Raw genomic sequence first — 17,438 nt, 5'->3', positions numbered from 1 at the left:
AAAATAAAATAAAATAAAATAACCAAAACATTATCATTATTAACATTATCTAATTGTGTGAGGACATAGAATAGAATAGAATAGAATAGAATAGAATAGAATAGAACCTCAAGTCATCTAACCAGCTCTCAACTGCCGAGCCAATCAGGGGAAAGAGGCGCAGCTGCAGACGTGACATCACCACGAAGCGACTATCTGGTTGTTGCTAATCAGTGTGACGGGAGGAACCATTGTCCAATCAGCATCCGTATAATTTTTGATGGTTTATACAATTAAAAAGGTCTCAACTGTATCTTTAGCAGATGGATACGTGAAAAATTTCCGTGCAAGGTATAAGGAACAATTCATGTGGCGTGCCAGGTGAATAGAATAGAATAGAATAGAATAGAATAGAACAGAATAGAATAGAATAGAATAGAATAGCTTTTATTTTTATTCTAGCATTAAGATACAATAACACTGTGTTGCTCATTCTTGTAAAAATAAAATACTCATCATATTTTAACAAAAGAAACACACAATATGAATTAAATAATAGTACCGTATTTTCCACACTATAAGGTGCACCTAAAAGCCTCCAATTTTCTCATATGCCAACAGTAATATTGGTTACTCATGACATGACATTCCCTTTAGCGCAAGTCCATCTAGTGGATGCATAATGCAACCCCAACTACTACTTCTACTAGTAATACTGCGCCTTATAATGCGTTGTGTTTTAAAATAGGCCATTAATTGAAGGTTTGCCTTATACTCCGATGTGCCTTATAGTGCAGAAAATATGGTAACGTATTAAATCAAGGCAAAGTGGCTGTTTGGACCAGGTTTTGGTCTGGTTTGCTCCCAAGTTACAAGCTTAATCCATTTCTTTGAACTGGCAGTCCTCAAGCTGATGGGAGGAAGAACTGGTTTGCTCAGTGGAAGGTTGACTTGCACTTGGTATAAGGGAATACAACAGACAAATAGGCAGCACGGTCTCAAATTTTTACCTGTTTATAAAAAATGCTGTCAAAATGAGGAGAATTTTGAATGGGAATGAACTAAATTATTAGCTTGCTAGGTTAGATATATTGGTTTTGAATTTGAAAAACATTGCCTGATTATCTAACTCCGAAGGGTTCGGTGATGCCACATGTGAAACTTGTGAGGTTTGGTACTTTTAGCAAGGTTAAGAACCACTGGTCTAAACAAACAAACAAAAAAACTTTTGCTAAACTGTGGGTACAGTTTAGTAATCTGTGGGTACAGATTAGCTATGATTTTTTATTTTTTCTATCCTAGCACCAGGGGGGCTCCGTAGTTACTTAATTTGATAATTAATGAGTCTATTAACCATAGCAACACATGGTACTATTAGCTAATTCACTGGCATTGATGACCATAGATGTCCAATACTTTTGAACAGTTCAAAGGGATTGGACATCTATCGCCGCTGATGGCAGCAAGTACCATATTTTCCTCACTGTAAGGCATACCTAAACGCCTTAAATTTCTCAAAAGCCGACAGTGTGCCTTATATATGAATCAATATAGAGCCGCAACAGGTCTCACAGCAAGTTGGAGCGCAACTCCATTTAATTGATGCATAATGCAACCTCAGCCTCTACTGTAGCATTTATTCTACAGTGGTATGAAAAAGTATCTGAACCTTTTGGAATTTCTCACATTTCTGCATCAAATCACCATCAAATGTGATCTGATCTTTGTCAAAATCACACTGATGAAAAAAACGGTGTCTGCTTTAACTAAAATCACCGAAACATTTATAGGTTTTCATATTTTAATGAGGATAGTATGCAAACAATGACAAAAGTAAAACATTGCATTCAATATTTTGTGGCCACCGTGGAACATGGATCAAGACTAATCTTGGCCGATTCTTTTCTACAAAACTGGTGTAGTTCAGTCAGATTCCTGGGATGTCTGGCATGAATTCTTTAGGTCATGGCACAGCATCTCAATAGGGTTCAAGTCTGGACTTTGACTTGGCCACTCCAGAACGTGTATTTTGTTCTTCTGAAAGCATTCTGAAGTTGATTTACTTCTGTGTTTTGGATCATTGTCTTGTTGCAGCATCCAGCCTCTTTCTAGCTTCAACTGTCTGACAGATGGCCTCTGGTTTTCTTGCAAAACATCCTTATAAACATTTGAATTCATCCATGAACAATTGCAAGTTGTCCAGGCCCCGAGGCAGCAAACAGCCCCGAATCATGATGCTCCCTCCACCACGCTTCACGGGGGGATGAGGTAATGATGTTAGTGAGCTGTTCCATTTTTCCTCCACACATGACATTGTGTGTTACTCCAATACAATTCAACTTTGGTTTCATCAGTCCACAAAATATTTTGCCGAAACCTCTGTGGAGTGTCCAAGTGCCTTTTTGCAAACATTAAATGAGCAACAATGTTGTTTTTAGACAGCAGGGGCTTCCTCCCATCAACACCATTCTTGACCATAGTTTTACATATAGTTGATGTGTGCACAGAGATATTGGACTGTGCCAGTGATTTCTGTAGGTCTTTAGCAGACACGCTAGGGTTCTTTTTTACCTCTCTGAGTATTCTGCGCTGAACTCTTGGCGTCATCTTTGGTGGACGGCCACTCCTTGGGAGAGAAGCAACAGTGCCAAACTCTTTCCATTTGTAGACAACTTCTCTCACTGTCGATTGATGAACATCCATACTTCTAGAAATGGTTTTGTATCCTTTCCCAGCTTTATACAAATCAACAATCCTTGATCGCAGGTCTTCAGACAGCTCTTTTGACCAAGCCAGGGCAGGGCAGCTTTAAACCACTCATCAGTGATGGGCACACACCTGACTTAAATTGTTTGGTAAAAATTTGTTTCAATTGCTCTTTAAGTCTCCTTAGGCAGAGGGTTCACTTACCTATTTCCCCCCCTTCTGTCATTGTTTGCATGCTATCCTCATTGAAATATTAAAAACTTTAAATTTTGGATGGTTTTAGTTAAAGCGGACACTATATTTTCACTGTGTGATTTTGACAAAGATCAGATCACATTTGGTGGTGAATTTATGCAGAAATGTGAGAAATTCCAAAAGGTTCAGATACTTTTTCATACCACTGTATACACCTTATAATGTGATGCACCTTATATATGAAAACAGTTTTAAAATAGGCCATTCATTAAAGATGCGCCTTAAAATGCGGAAAATATGGTATTTACTAGTCCTTCTTAAAAAATTAACATATTGTGATAAAGTTCATTATTTTATGTAATGTACTGATAAACATTACACTTTCATAAATTTTAGATTAATTACAAACAACTGTATTAGTTCAAGCCTTTTATTTTTTTAATATAGATGATTTTGACAAAAAAGTCAAGAAAAACCAAAAAACCCTATTTCAAAAAAATTGCATATTTCAACTAACCAATACAAAAAAAGTGTTTTGTTTTTTTTTGTACAAAAAATGTCAACTTTCAATTAATTCTATCAGCTATGCACTCAATACTTGGTCGGGAATCCTTTTGCAGAAATGACTGCTTCAATGTGGTGTGGCATGGAGGCAATCGGCCTGTGGCACTGCTGAGGTGTTGCGGAGGCCCAGGATGCTTCGATAGCGGCCTTAAGCTCATACACAGTGTTGGGTCTGGTGACTCCCAACTTCCTCTTCACAATATCCTACAGATTCTCTATGGGGTTCACAGTGTTGTCACAGATAACTTGAAAAAGTAATCTAATTACTGATTACTGATTACGCCTCAAAAAAGTAATCTAGTTACTTTACTGATTACTTCATTATCAAAGTAACTAGGTTACTTTAAAAGTAATCTGTCAGTTAATTTTTACCCATTTTTCTCCCTTTGCCGCCTCAACATAAGAATTTTAACAGAAAAAATGTCATCACATGTAATTGACTTTCCGATGATTGAATCTAAAGGGGAATATCAGAATTTTGCGCTAGCTTAGTCGCTCCAGAGCCCTGAAACTAACAAATATCCGACAAACTGCTTGGAATTTGTTGAAATCAACTCCACCGAACAATTAAACCCTGCTAACTCTAAGATTAAGCCTAATGTCAAAACTTCTGAATTTCGGCTTATGGTTAACAGCATATCAGTGCCAATGTAAAACAATGCAAACTGACTGCAAAAAATTGCAAAGGTGGTGGCGGGCGCGGATGCGCGTGAACAACCCGGAAGTACTCCTCTCAACACACACGCGGTCAGTTTGGCCATAAAACGTGGCGGCAACTCAGCACTTTACTCAACTCAGCACTTTCAATCGGACTTACAACACATCCCCCAGATGCTAAACGAACACATCACCTCACGGCATAAATGTGCAACACGCATATGATGTAAACAAAGCTTGCCAACTTAGACCGATGACTGCCTGTCGTTGCTACAGCAAAGCTACGAAACGGCCGCGCATGTAGCAAGTCGAACCTTTAGCTGATACCCTCCAGAATGAAGGAAAAATGCTCACCTTCATTCATGGATATCCACAGATCAACATTCCCTCGCAACGTGTCAACACTCGGCTCCAATGTCCACCCGCCTGGCCAACGCCTTCAGTCCCACAACACATAAGACCAAAACAGGAAATAGCTAAGAATGGAAACACGTACCGGGAACCTTTTATTTTAGCATTTTCTATTCAAAATGCTCTTCGTACATGACTACAATAATCTTCATTTTACATACGTTATGAGGAAATGAAAAAATAGTAACACAGAGACACTAAGGAAACTAACTTTAATCAGATTACTCGTGTAGAAAAAAGAACGCATTAGATTACTCGTTACTGAAAAAAGTAATCAGATTACAGTAACGCGTTACTAACTAACGCGTTACTGACAACACTGGAGGTTCAGTTCAGGAGAGTTGGCAGGCCAATTGAGCACAGTAATGCCATGGTCAGTAAACCATTTACCAGTGGTTTTGGCACTGTGAGCAGGTGCCAGATCGTGCTGAAAAATGAAATCTTCATCTCCATAAAGCTTTTCAGCAGATGGCAGCATGAAGTGCTCCAAAATCTCCTGATAGCTAGCTGCATTGACCCTGCCCTTGATAAAACACAGTAGACCAACACCAGCAGCTGACATGGCACCCCAGACCATCACTTGCCACGTTTACATGGAGCCAAATATTCCAATTACAATCGGTTTAGATGTTCAAACCGAATAAATGTGTTCCATATAAACACCTCATTCGGAATGAACAGGCCCAAACCGAATGGAATTTCATTCCGATTCACAGGGGTGGAATATTCCTTTTCCCAAACCGATTAGAAGTAAAATTATATCATGTAAACAGGGAAGCGGAATGGTGTCTGGTTGAGTTCTTTCTGCACATGCTCCGTACTGACGTGGTGACGTCACGTGGTGACGTAAGTAACGTCACTTGCAACATGGCTTCCAAGCACAGCACACCTAATTGGAGTCCGGCGGAAAGATTGTATTTAATTCAAACGTTAAAAGAATTGAATATAATTGCTCGCTTAGACGGGAGTAAAACGAAGAACACGAAGCCGGAATAGACCGGAGCGTTGACCAGATTAGAAATGGTGGAAAACGCTGACAACCGGCTACTACAAGGCAAAAGAGCAAAACAGCAGAAGCGGATACGACCCCACAAACACAACAAGTGGGTTAAAGTTAAAACAGCAGCACTCTGACGATCGATCTCCACGTTTTGCAACGTGACGCTTTGTTTTGATTAATCTGCGCATGTCAGACGGCAGTTGTCAAACGTCCTTTCGGAATAAAGGCAGACACATGTAAACGCTGGATCGGAATAGATGAAGTGACATGTAAACAGCTGATCTGAAATTTCCATTCGGAATGATTTGAATCGGTATGAATAAAAGTCAGCATGTAAACGTGGCTACTGACTGTGAGGACTTGACACTGGACTTCAGGCATTTTGACATTTCCTTCTCCCCAGTCTTCCTACAAACTCTGGCACCTTGATTTCTGAATGACATGCAAAATTTGAGCAACAGTCCAGTGCTGCTTCTCTGTAGCCCAGGTCAGACGCTTCTGCCGCTGTTTCAGGTTCAAAAGTGGCTTGACCTGGGGAATGCGGCACCTGTAGCCCAATTCCAGCACACGCCTGTGCACGGTGGCTCTGGATGTTTCTACTCCAGACTCAGTCCACTGTTTCTGCTGGTCCCCCAAGGTCTGGGATCGGCCCTTCTCCACGATCTTTCTCAGGGTGCGGTCACCTCTTCTGGTTGCGCAGCGTTTCCTGCCACACTTTTTCCTTCCTACAGACTTCCCACTGAGGTGCCTTGATACAGCACTCTGGGAACAGCCTATTCACTCAGAAATATCTTAGCCTCTTGCTTGAGGTTGTCAATGATGGCCTTCTGGACAGCAGTCAGGTCGGCAGTCTTGCCAATGATTGCGATTTTGAGTAATGAACAAGGCTGGGAGCTTTTAAAAGCCTCAGGAATCTTTTGCCAGGGTTTTGAGTTCATTTGTTAATTCAAATGATTAGGTTAGTAGCTTCTTTAGAGCACCTTTTCATGATAGGGATTTTTGTTTTTTCTTGACTTTTTTGTCAAAATCATCAATATTAAAACAATAAAAGGCTTGACTACTTCCGTTGTGTGTAATGAATCTAAAATATATGAAAGTCTTAATGTTTAACAGTACATTGCAGAAAATAATTAACTTTATCACAATATGTTAATTTTTTTGAGAAGGAATAGTATTACTTTAATGTTATTTACTAGCTAATTGATTTCTGTTCTTTGTAGAAAATCAAAGAAGATTGATCAAGATATTTGATTTTTATGTGGTACAACAACTTTTACCTACATTGGGGCAAATAAGTATTTAGTCAACCACTAATTGTACAAGTTCTCCCACTGGAAAATATTAGAGAGGCCTGTACTTGTCAACATGGGTAAACCTCAACCATGAGAGACAGAATGTGGGAAAAAACCCAGAAAATCACATTGTTTGATTTTTAAAGAACGTATTTGCAAATTATGGTTGAATATAAGTATTTGTCAATACCAAAAGTTCATCGCAATACTTTGTTATGTACCTTTTGTTGGCAATAACGGAGGCCAAACGTTTTCTGTAACTCTTCACAAGCTTTTCACACACTGTTGCTGGCATTCTGGCCCATTCCTCCATGCAGAACTCCTCTAGAGCAGTGATGTTTTGGGGCTGTCGTTGGGCAACACGGACTTTCAACTAAGCCTGTCGCAATATGCAATAATTCCATTTATCGCACGATAAATAAAAATGAAGGCGGTAATTTTTCCACTGCGATTTATCGCGCGTGCACGTGTGCGCACGCGTACGGCAGACGTGCTGTTAAAAGTTCGGATTCCTTGTTACCAACTGCGCAAAATGCATCTTCGTTCTAGGTCCGGCAAAAAATAGCGCCGGAGCCAATCGTTCCCATTATATCCTATTGTTCAACGTATACCAGCTGCGCCAGTGCTCCGGATTGACTGCGGACCATCTCCGGCGTGCCGGTGTTGTTGACGTATGGGCGCTCCCGTCACGGGTGACATTTCACGCGGGGCGGCTATTTTTTGGCACAACACCGGATATTTGAGTGGCAAATTAAGAGCGCTGTGCTTCAAACTCCTGTTTATGAAAAGTCGATTGTCATATGCTGGTGTTGTGCACTGTGCAGTAATGAGCAGATGTGACTTCTGTGGCGTTTGCTAAATTTTTTTAATGCGCGCACACACTAGATATCATGAAATAGCAAACTAGAAGTGGTACGTCCCATGCCATTGGCTACGTGAGCCCAGAGTGATTATGGGACACGTAGTCAATATACTACATCGATGAATTATAAACTGCCATGACTGAATGGAAGTTAAGAAGGCCAAATCAATCCATACCAGTGACTATAGATAATGCAGCAAATATTGTTAATTGAGTACGTGACACAGATGGATTCGGACCAAAATTGGATGTCTTGCTCATGTAGTAAACCTAGCTGCTAAGAGAGCTGTAGCAATCAACAGTGTGCCCCGCCTCACTTTACAAACAGTAAAGATTGTTCTCAGCACTTTTATACTAAATTTCTTCAGATCACTAAGTATTTGATACATTGGCAGTGTATCAAATACTTGTTCTCCCCACTGTAGATATTATGCACTAAAATGCATGTTTATATGATGGCAATTTAATTTTTGCTCGTTTACAAAAAAAAAAAAAAATACAGTTGGTTTTTTTTTCCCCAGAGCATTAAATGTATTGAATCAGATCGAAAATCGTGTCCCCCGTAGCGAAAATCGTACCGAATAGTGACTTAACTGTATCCTATGGAACACCATTGCAGAAGCTCTGAGGGGAAAAGTTTTCATTTGCCTAAATGCTTAAGTTATTAACTGCAATCATATTTTTTTTCTTGAAAAACACATTTTATTTATTCTCTGTTTCTGTACAGTATTAATATTGTCTTTTACTTAAGAGGCATGGTCTATTTAATTTTTTTTTTAGTTGTGATTTCTTATCGCGTTTAAATGGGTGTACTTGATCTATTAATATATACTGTATTCTCACTGTGTTATTGTAAATTGGTTTTTAAAAAATTGGGGGGGGTCGGGGGGGCGCAATAATATCGCATATCGCAATAATTTATGAGATAAATTATCGCACACTACAATTTGTTATCGCGACAGGCCTACTTTCAACTCTATCCACAGATTTTCAATGGTGTTGAGATCTGGAGACAGGCGAGCCCACTCCAGGACCTTAAAATGCTTCTTACGAAGTCACTCCTTTGTTTCCCTGGCTGTGTGTTTGGGATCCTTGTCATGCTGAAAGACCCAGCCACGTCTCATCTTGAATGCCCTTGCAGATGGAAGGAGATTTTCACTCAAAATCTCTCGATACATGGCCCCATTCATTCTTTCTTTTACACAGATCAGTCGTCCTGGTCCCTTTGCAGAAAAACAGCCCCAAAGCATGACGTTTCCACCCTCATGCTTCATAGTGGTTATGGTGCAATTCAGTATTCTTTTTCCTCCAAACACAAGAACCTGTGTTTCTACCAAAAAGTTCTATTTTGGTTTCATCTGACATAACACGTTCTCCCAGTCCTCTTCTGGATCATCCAAATGCTCTCTAGTGAACCGCAGACGGGCCTGGACGTGGACTTTCTTTAGCAGGGGGACACGTCTGGCAGTGCAGGATCTGAGTCCCTGGCGGCGCATTGTGTTACTGATAGTAGCCTTTGTTACTGTTGTCCCAGCTCTCTGTAGGTCATTCACTAGGTCCCCCCGTGTGGTTCTGGGATTTTTGCTCACCGTTCTTGTGATCATTTTGACGCCACGGGGTGAGGAGGGAGTTGAAAGTCCGTGTTGCCCAATGACAGCCCCAAAACATCACTGCTCTAGAGGAGATCTGCATGGAGGAATGGGCCAAAATACCAGCAACAGTTTGTGAAAAGCTTGTGAAGAGTTACAGAAAACGTTTGGCCTCCATTATTGCCAACAAAGGGTACATAACAAAGTATTGCGATGAACTTTTGGTATTGACCATATACTTATTTTCCACCATGATTTGCAAATAAATTCTTTAAAAATCAAACAATGTTATTTTCTGTTTTTTTTCCTCCACATTCTGTCTCTCATGGTTGAGGTTTACCCATGTTGACGATTACAGGCCTCTCTAATATTTTCAAGTGGGAGAACTTGCACAATTAGTGGTTGACTAAATACTTATTTGCCCCACTGTATAAGGAGCTCTGAACTCAAAAGAAACTTTTATGTGAATATTTTTGCTGATTCTCCATACATTCCTACACACTTTCCTAGCTTCAGCACTGGCCCGACATGAGACAGTGTTTACTCCAAGTATTATCTTTAAAAGAATAATTACTCCTTGAAGAGTACATCAAGCAAGCATCTCATTGTGGCTAATGTCATCACTTTGGCAGACGACGAAACAAATGCACAGAGTGCTTTCATATGGTTGCGAATGGCTAGGAGAGGATTTCGCTAATGTATGTACCCATGTAAATGTCTGTTTAGGCCTGTTTTCAATCTAGTCGAAAAGGAATTCACGGCATTCTCATTGCTGCAGGGAGTCTCTCAAAACCATTTTCCAGCCACACCTTGGAATTATATTATGTGCTGGCATCAGCAGCTGTCTTTGTGTTGGTGTCTTGATAAAGAAACGTGTTAAAAGTGAATACTTACAGCAGGGCCGCTGGGCCCCCGCTCGCCCTTCTCACACGCACACAGGTTCTGCACAACAGGACACTTAAAGCACAGCGAGGACAGGAACAGTTAAATGGAGGAATTCATGGCCACAAATCAAGCCCACGAGTGTCACGACTTACCCCTTCATCTGCCAGTGTTGTCTGCCGAGAGAGGGAAAACGACCTTTAACATTGGAGCTAACACACCATGAATAATCAGGAAAAAAAAGTAGCTAAGCATGCAGAGGATCAGTCATTTGTTGCCAGGTGACAGAGTGATGCTGTCAACAATGCTAAGTTAAAAAAATACAAACGTTATTGCTCAACTTGGTTGCCCTTTATCAATGTAAATATTCCGAATCCCTCAACTATTTTCTTGAGTTGTCTGACTGAGCTAGTGGACAAGCTCATTCTTGTTCAGTTTCTGTTTTAACAGGACTTAGTTTTTCCAGACATGTAATGGAGCATATGTGTTGTGACTACCAGTTACCAACTACCTGTTGCTTTGCAGTATTCTAAACTGCAAGTCCTCATCATTTGTGATGCCAGATTGCCTGTCAGTCATGGCTACCGAGTGGAACCTGAACCCACACAGAAGTCGCCAGAGTGAACCACCATACCATCAGCGACCGAGGGCAGACTGGCATATGGGGATACCGAGGATTGCATGTAAATAACAAAAATTAACATTGTTTTACTTATTAAACCAAACAGTCCCTGACAAAAGTCTTGTCGCTTTTCCATTTTGTAGAAACAATTGCTAATAACCTGACTTTTAATTAGGGTTGTTCCGATCATGTTTTTTTTGCTCCCGATCCAATCGTTTTAGTTTGAGTATCTGCCGATCCTGATATTTCCCGATCCAATTGCTTTTTTTCCTTCTCCCGATTCAATTCCAATCATTCCCGATAATTTTTCACGATCATATACATTTTGGCAATGCATTAAGAAAAAAATGAATAAAACTCGGACGAATATCTACATTCAACATACAGTACATAAGTACTGTATTTGTTTATTATGACAATAAATCCTCAAGATGGCATTTACATTATTAACATTCTTTCTGTGAGAGGGATCCACGAAAAGAAAGACTTGTGACTTTGTATATTGTGACTAAATATTGCCATCTAGTGTATTTGTTGAGCTTTCAGTAAATGATACTGTAGTCATGCCCAAATGCATGATGGGAAGAGAAACCATTACTGTGCGTAGTGCTACCAATTGATATATCTTCTCTGCGTTGGCAAATAACATAAGGTGTTAAGATCAAGATCAATTGCTAGCTTGCTTCCCCACATTGCTTCCAATGATATTTCTAATTGTAGGGAGAGGGATTGTAAGGTTTGAGCCAATTAAAAAAAGGCTCCAAAGTCTGCCAAAATTCACTCTACTCATTTTACGCTGCCTTTCATCTCTCTATATAGGTAAAACAGCGCCATTACAGAATGAGCGCGACAATGCGTGAGTGGGTCGTGCAGCGCATGCATTAACTGCGTTAAATATTTAACGTGATACATTTTTTGAAAAACTAATTACCGCCGTTATAAGGATAAATTTGATAACCCTACCTTAAGCCCACACTAAAGACTCTGGAAGAGTGAAACATATTATGTCTGTAACGTTAAATACAATAAGAAAACGATTTAATAAAAAATATATATATATATATTAAAAAAAGGCATGGGCGATATTTTTTTGCCGATTCCGATACTTTGAAAATGACGTCATCGGACCTGATCGATCGGGATGCCGAACGATCGGGATGCCGATCGATCTGGACATCTCTACTTTTAATTATTCAATTGGTTTCAGAAATGGCTCATATAAAAGCTAAGACCCTCCCAAATTATGTTGAATGTACAAAAATTAGGGCTGTCAAACGATTAAAATTTTTAATCGAGTTAATTACAGCTTAAAAATTAATTAATCGTAATCAATCGCAAAAACCATCTATAAAATGTGCCATATTTTTCTGTAAATTATTGTTGGAATGGAAAGATAAGACACAAGCTGCATACATACATTCAATATATGGTACATAAGTACAGTATTTGTTTATGATAACAATAAATCAACAAGACGGCATTAACATTATTAAGATTCTATTAAAGCGATCCACGGATAGAAAGACTTGTAGTTCTTAAAAGATAAATGTTAGTACAAGTTATAGAAATTTTATATTAAAATCCCTCTTAATGTTTTTGTTTTAATAAAATTTGTTAAATTTTCTATCAAAAAATAAACTAGTAGCTCGCCATTGTTGATGTCAATAATTACACAATGCTCATGGGTGCTTAAGCCCATAAAATCAGTCGCACCCAAGCGCCAGCAGAGGACGACCAAACTCCCCAAAACACAAGTAACAAGTAACATTGCACTGTACTGTCATTTTAATCTTTTTGAACGTGGCATGTGCGTTAATTGCGTCAAATATTTTAACGTGATTAATTAAAAAAATTAATTACCGCGCGTTAACGCGATAATTTTGACAGCCCTAACAAAAATATATTTGTTTCACTGAAAAAAGATATAAAGGTCAAATTTTGGCAAGACAAAAGTTTTGTTGCCTACAGAAAGTAGTGTGACAATTGAACAAAAAATGTACTTCGAATACAAAAATATGTTACATTACATAAGCGAATTAAGTAGTGGTGCCGTGAGATACAAATTGAATACTTTGTTTCACTTCCATGGGGTTCGGCAAGGATTCATACAATTTATTGATTAAGTCATCAGGAACATCAAAGAAAGCAGTCTTGCATGCCTCCCAGATTTCATCAACATTCTTGGGTTTCGTCTTCCATGCTTCCTCTTTCCTCCAACCCATGTCTGGTGACTGGGCTGGCCAGTCCTGGAGGATCTTGATCTTCTTTGCCTTGAGGAACTTTGAGGTAGAGATTGAAGTAAGCGATGGAGCATCATCCTGGTGCAGAATTTGTCCCTTTTTATGGTTAGGAATGTAAGAGGCAGCTAAGATTTGTTGATATTTAAGACGATTTATGTTGCCTTCCACCCTGCAGATCTCTCGCACACCCCCATACTGGATGTAACCCCAGACCATGATTTTGACAATGATGTAACCACCAAACTGTTTTCTGAGTGAATCTCGGATCCATGCGGGCTCCAGTAGGTCTCCTGCAATATTTGTGGCGACTATGGTGTAATTCAATGGAAGATTCATCTGAAAAATCCACCTTTTGCCACTTTTCCAGCATCCATCCTTTTGACAGGCAGTGGGCCTTGGCAAATGCCACACGTTTTTTTTAATTGTCTGCACCCTGAGAGATAAATAGTTAAGTAGTTAGCTTAGCGCTCGGGGCTAACTATTAACATCTCAAAAACAACAACAATAAAGGCTAAACAGTTCAAGAGGGTTCGTGTACTGACCTCTTATAGATGCACACGGGTCTTAGCAACATCCTCAGGACATTTTTTTTAATTGAAATGCCTTAAAACTACAGATGGACATCTAAAAGACAAGGAGCAACGAACTATCTCTCTTCCCCTCTTGCTCTAAAAAAATAACTAGTGCACTAAAGCGCGACCACAGGGTCGCGCTGCCTGTACTAGTTTTTTGATTAAAAATTTTACAAATTCTATTAAAACAAAAACATTGAGAGGTTTTAATATAAAATTACTATAACTTGTACTAACATTCATATTTTAAGAACCACAAGTCTTTCTATCCGTGGATCCCTTTAGCAGAAAGAATGTTAATAATGTTAATGCCATCTGGATTTATTGTTATAATAAACAAATACAGTACTTATATACAGTATGTTGAATGTATTCACTCACCGGCCACTTTATTAGGTACACCATGCTAGTAACGGGTTGGACCCCCTTTTGCCTTCAGAACTGCCTCAATTCTTCGTGGCATAGATTCAACAAGGTGCTGGAAGCATTCCTCAGAGAGTTTGGTCCATATTGACATGATGGCATCACACAGTTGGTGCAGATTTGTCGGTAGCACATCCATGATGCGAATCTCCTGTTCCACCACATCCCAAAGATGCTCTATTGGATTGAGATCTGGTGACTGTGGAGGCCATTTGAGTACAGTGAACTCATTGTCATGTTCTGAGATCATTCCAGCTTTATGACATGGTGCATTACCTTGCTGAAAGTAGCCATCAAAAGTTGGGTACATTGTGGTCATAAAGGGATGGACATGGTCAGCAACAATACTCAGGTAGGCTGTGGCGTTCCAACGATGCTCAATTGGTACCAAGGGGCCCAAAGAGTGCCAAGAAAATATTCCCCATACCATTACACCACCACCACCACCAGCCTGAACCGTTGATACAAGGCAGGATGGATCCATGCTTTCATATTGTTGATGCCAAATTCTGACCCTACCATCCGAATGTCACAGCAGAAATCGAGACTCATCAGACCAGGCAACGTTTTTCGAATCTTCTATTGTCCAATTTCGATGAGCTTGTGCAAATTATAGCCTCAGTTTCCTGTTCTTAGCTGAAAGGAGTGGCACCCGGCGTAGTCTTCTGCTGCTGTAGCCCATCTGCCTCAAAGTTCGACGTACTGTGCATTCAGAGATGCTCTTCTGCCTACCTTGGTTGTAACGGGTGGTTATTTGAGTCACTGTTGCCTTTCTATCAGCTCGAACCAGTCTGACCATTCTCCTCTGACCTCTGGCATCAACAAGGCATTTCCGCCCACAGAACTGCCGCTCACTGGATATTTTTTCTTTTTCTGACCATTCTCTGTAAACCCTAGAGATGGTTGTGTGTGAAAATCCCAGTAGATCAGCAGTTTCTGAAATACTCAGACCAGCCCTTCTGGCACCAACAACCATGCCACGTTCAAAGTCACTCAAATCACCTTTCTTCCCCATACTGATGCCTAAATGTATGAGTTGCCGCCATGTGATTGGCTGATTAGAAATTAAGTGTTAACGAGCAGTTGGACTGGTGTACCTAATAAAGTGGCCGGTGAGTGTATATCCGTCTTGTGTTTTTCCATTCCAACAATAATTTACAGAAAAATATGGAATATTTTAGAGAATTGCAATTAATTACGATTAATTAATTTTTAAGCTGTGATTAACTCGATTAAAAATTTTAATCGTTTGACAGCCCTACTTTTTACATGTACGGAATTTGCTCTCCAATAGCTCAGTAGTCAGCACGCTCAACTGCCACGATGATGTTGTGGGTTCGGATTTCGGTTGGAAAAGGCAAGGATGAGAAAAGGAGTGCGGCGATGTCACTACCGTAACTGGTAGGATAACAGCATTGAAAAATAGCAATACATTTTTCTTACCGTGATTTTCAGTTTAAAGCAAATCTGACTAAAATTTACAGTCACTGAAGCACATTTTACAGTTTTTCCTGTTCTGTTTGTTTGTTTCTTAATGGTAAAATTCTGCCAAGCTCAGCTGCCAATACTAAATTCACTTTATTTTTTATAAGTGCAGTTAGCCCGTTCACTCTGCCATGTCTGAAAAGAAGCAAGCCGGAACGTCCCCTGTAGGCCTACGGCTCTACGTCTTAAAAGAATTCCAGGTCACATTACATGTTGCAGTAACTGCTTTCAGAAACACTTAAAATGTGATATTTGATCAGTGTGTTTAATGTTTCATGATTAAAGAAAGGCAAAAGAAGCAATTCTAACGTTGACCATCTGATCCTCTGCACACACATATACAGTATTTACTCACCATTTCTCGGACCACTTTTTCCACAATGCCTCTGTCCTGCAGGTTATGAAGATAGCGTGACGCCGGTGAGCTCGCAATGAGCCGCAACTGGGCAATATTGGCGGACTCCTTGGCTTCGGGCGTGATTCCGATGGTAAAGAAGTGGACCCCCTGGCTCTTGGCTTCAGCCACGGCCGTAGATATGTCTGGGTTCCTCGGGTGCGAGATACCGTCAAAAAGCAGAATGGCCACCTTGATGCTGCTGGGATTCGACTCTTCCCGGTAGATACGTGTGAGGTTTGTGATGGCGTAGGTGATGTAGGTGCCGTGGCCGATGTAGGTAATGGGAGCTATGCGGGCCTTGAAATTTTCCACACCTTGCCACTGTTTAAAAGTTTGCTCTACGATGACATGGCTACTGTACTGAAGGAGGGCCGAACGGCCGATGAATCTGCGGTCGCTTTGCAGGCGGAGGCCCTGGAGTCGCTCGGTCACTTCTGACGCAAAGCGCTTTTCTTGGGCGTGATTGTCTTTGGCGCTCTCGGAGCTGTCAATCAAAAAAGCTAATTCCAGTCTGCAAGCATCATCAGTAAGTGCTGAGAACACAAACAAAAGCAAAAAAGCTTATTTTAACGTTTCACCCTTTATAGGGCATTCATTTAACTTAATGGATGCCACTGACTGCGCTAGAGGTGCAATCCATTTTGAATTGGTGAGCAGTCAAAATGTCTACAGTTTAACGGCGTCAGTGTGAAAATAAAAGCATGTGATTTTTTTTTTTACGTATAGTATGAATGAGCTACAATGATAATGTCAGGCAGATAAACCCCACGGACCCCCTGGCATCCACTCTAGCGCTGTCAATGAAAGCCAACGAGTTACATTGCTGGCCAAAAGTATTGGCACCCCTGCAATTCTGTCAGATAATGCTCAATTTCTCCCAGAAAGTGATTGCAATTACAAATGCTTTGGTAGTAATATCTTCATTTGTTTTTCTCGCAGTGAAAACCACAAAAGACAATGGAGAAAAAAAAAACCAATTAAATCATTATCATTTTACACAAAACTCAAAAAATGGGCCGAACGAAAGTATTGGCACCCTGTGAAAAATCACGTGGTGCTTCACAACAGCTGGTGGCAATAACTAAATCACACTTGCAGCCAGTTAAAATGGATTAAAGTTGACTTAACTTCTGTCCTGTGTCCTTGTATGTACCACATTCAGCATGGAGAAAAGAAAGAGGACCAAAGAACTGTCTGAGGACTTGAGAAGCAAAATTGTGAGGAAGCATGGGCAATCTCAAGGCTGCAAGTCCATCTCCAAAGACCTGAATGTTCCTGTGTCTATCGTGCGCAGTGTCATCAATAAGTGTAAAGCCCATGACACTGTGGCTAACCTCCCTAGATGTGGACAGAAAAGAAAAATTGATGAGAGATTTCAACGAAAGATTGTGCGGATGGTGGATAACGAACCCCGACTAACATCCTAACTAGTTCAAGCTGTCCTGCAGTCCGAGGGTACAACAGTGTCAACCCGTCCTCTCGGTCGGCGTCTGAATGAAAAGGGACTCTGTGGTAAGACCCCACTTCTTGATCCAGAGACATAAAAGAGCCAGGTTGGAGTT

At 40.3% G+C, this 17,438-nt stretch overlaps 1 protein-coding gene across 1 annotated transcript in view; it reads right to left on the bottom strand.

The window, feature by feature from the left end:
* LOC130928908 (collagen alpha-1(XXVIII) chain-like) overlaps positions 1-17,438 on the bottom strand; it is a 97,770-nt gene that overhangs the window by 76,952 nt on the left and 3,380 nt on the right. Inside the window, exons 3-5 of the mRNA XM_057855719.1 lie at positions 15,835-16,409; positions 10,293-10,313; positions 10,150-10,212 (exon numbers count right to left, since the gene is read on the bottom strand). Coding sequence (XP_057711702.1) covers positions 10,150-10,212; positions 10,293-10,313; positions 15,835-16,409 — 659 coding nt within the window. The remainder of the gene's footprint in view (positions 1-10,149; positions 10,213-10,292; positions 10,314-15,834; positions 16,410-17,438) is intronic.

The sequence above is a fragment of the Corythoichthys intestinalis genome, chromosome 2, assembly GCF_030265065.1.
Source record: "Corythoichthys intestinalis isolate RoL2023-P3 chromosome 2, ASM3026506v1, whole genome shotgun sequence".
NCBI lineage: Eukaryota > Metazoa > Chordata > Actinopteri > Syngnathiformes > Syngnathidae > Corythoichthys > Corythoichthys intestinalis.
This window is presented reverse-complemented; position numbering and strand designations above follow the sequence as displayed.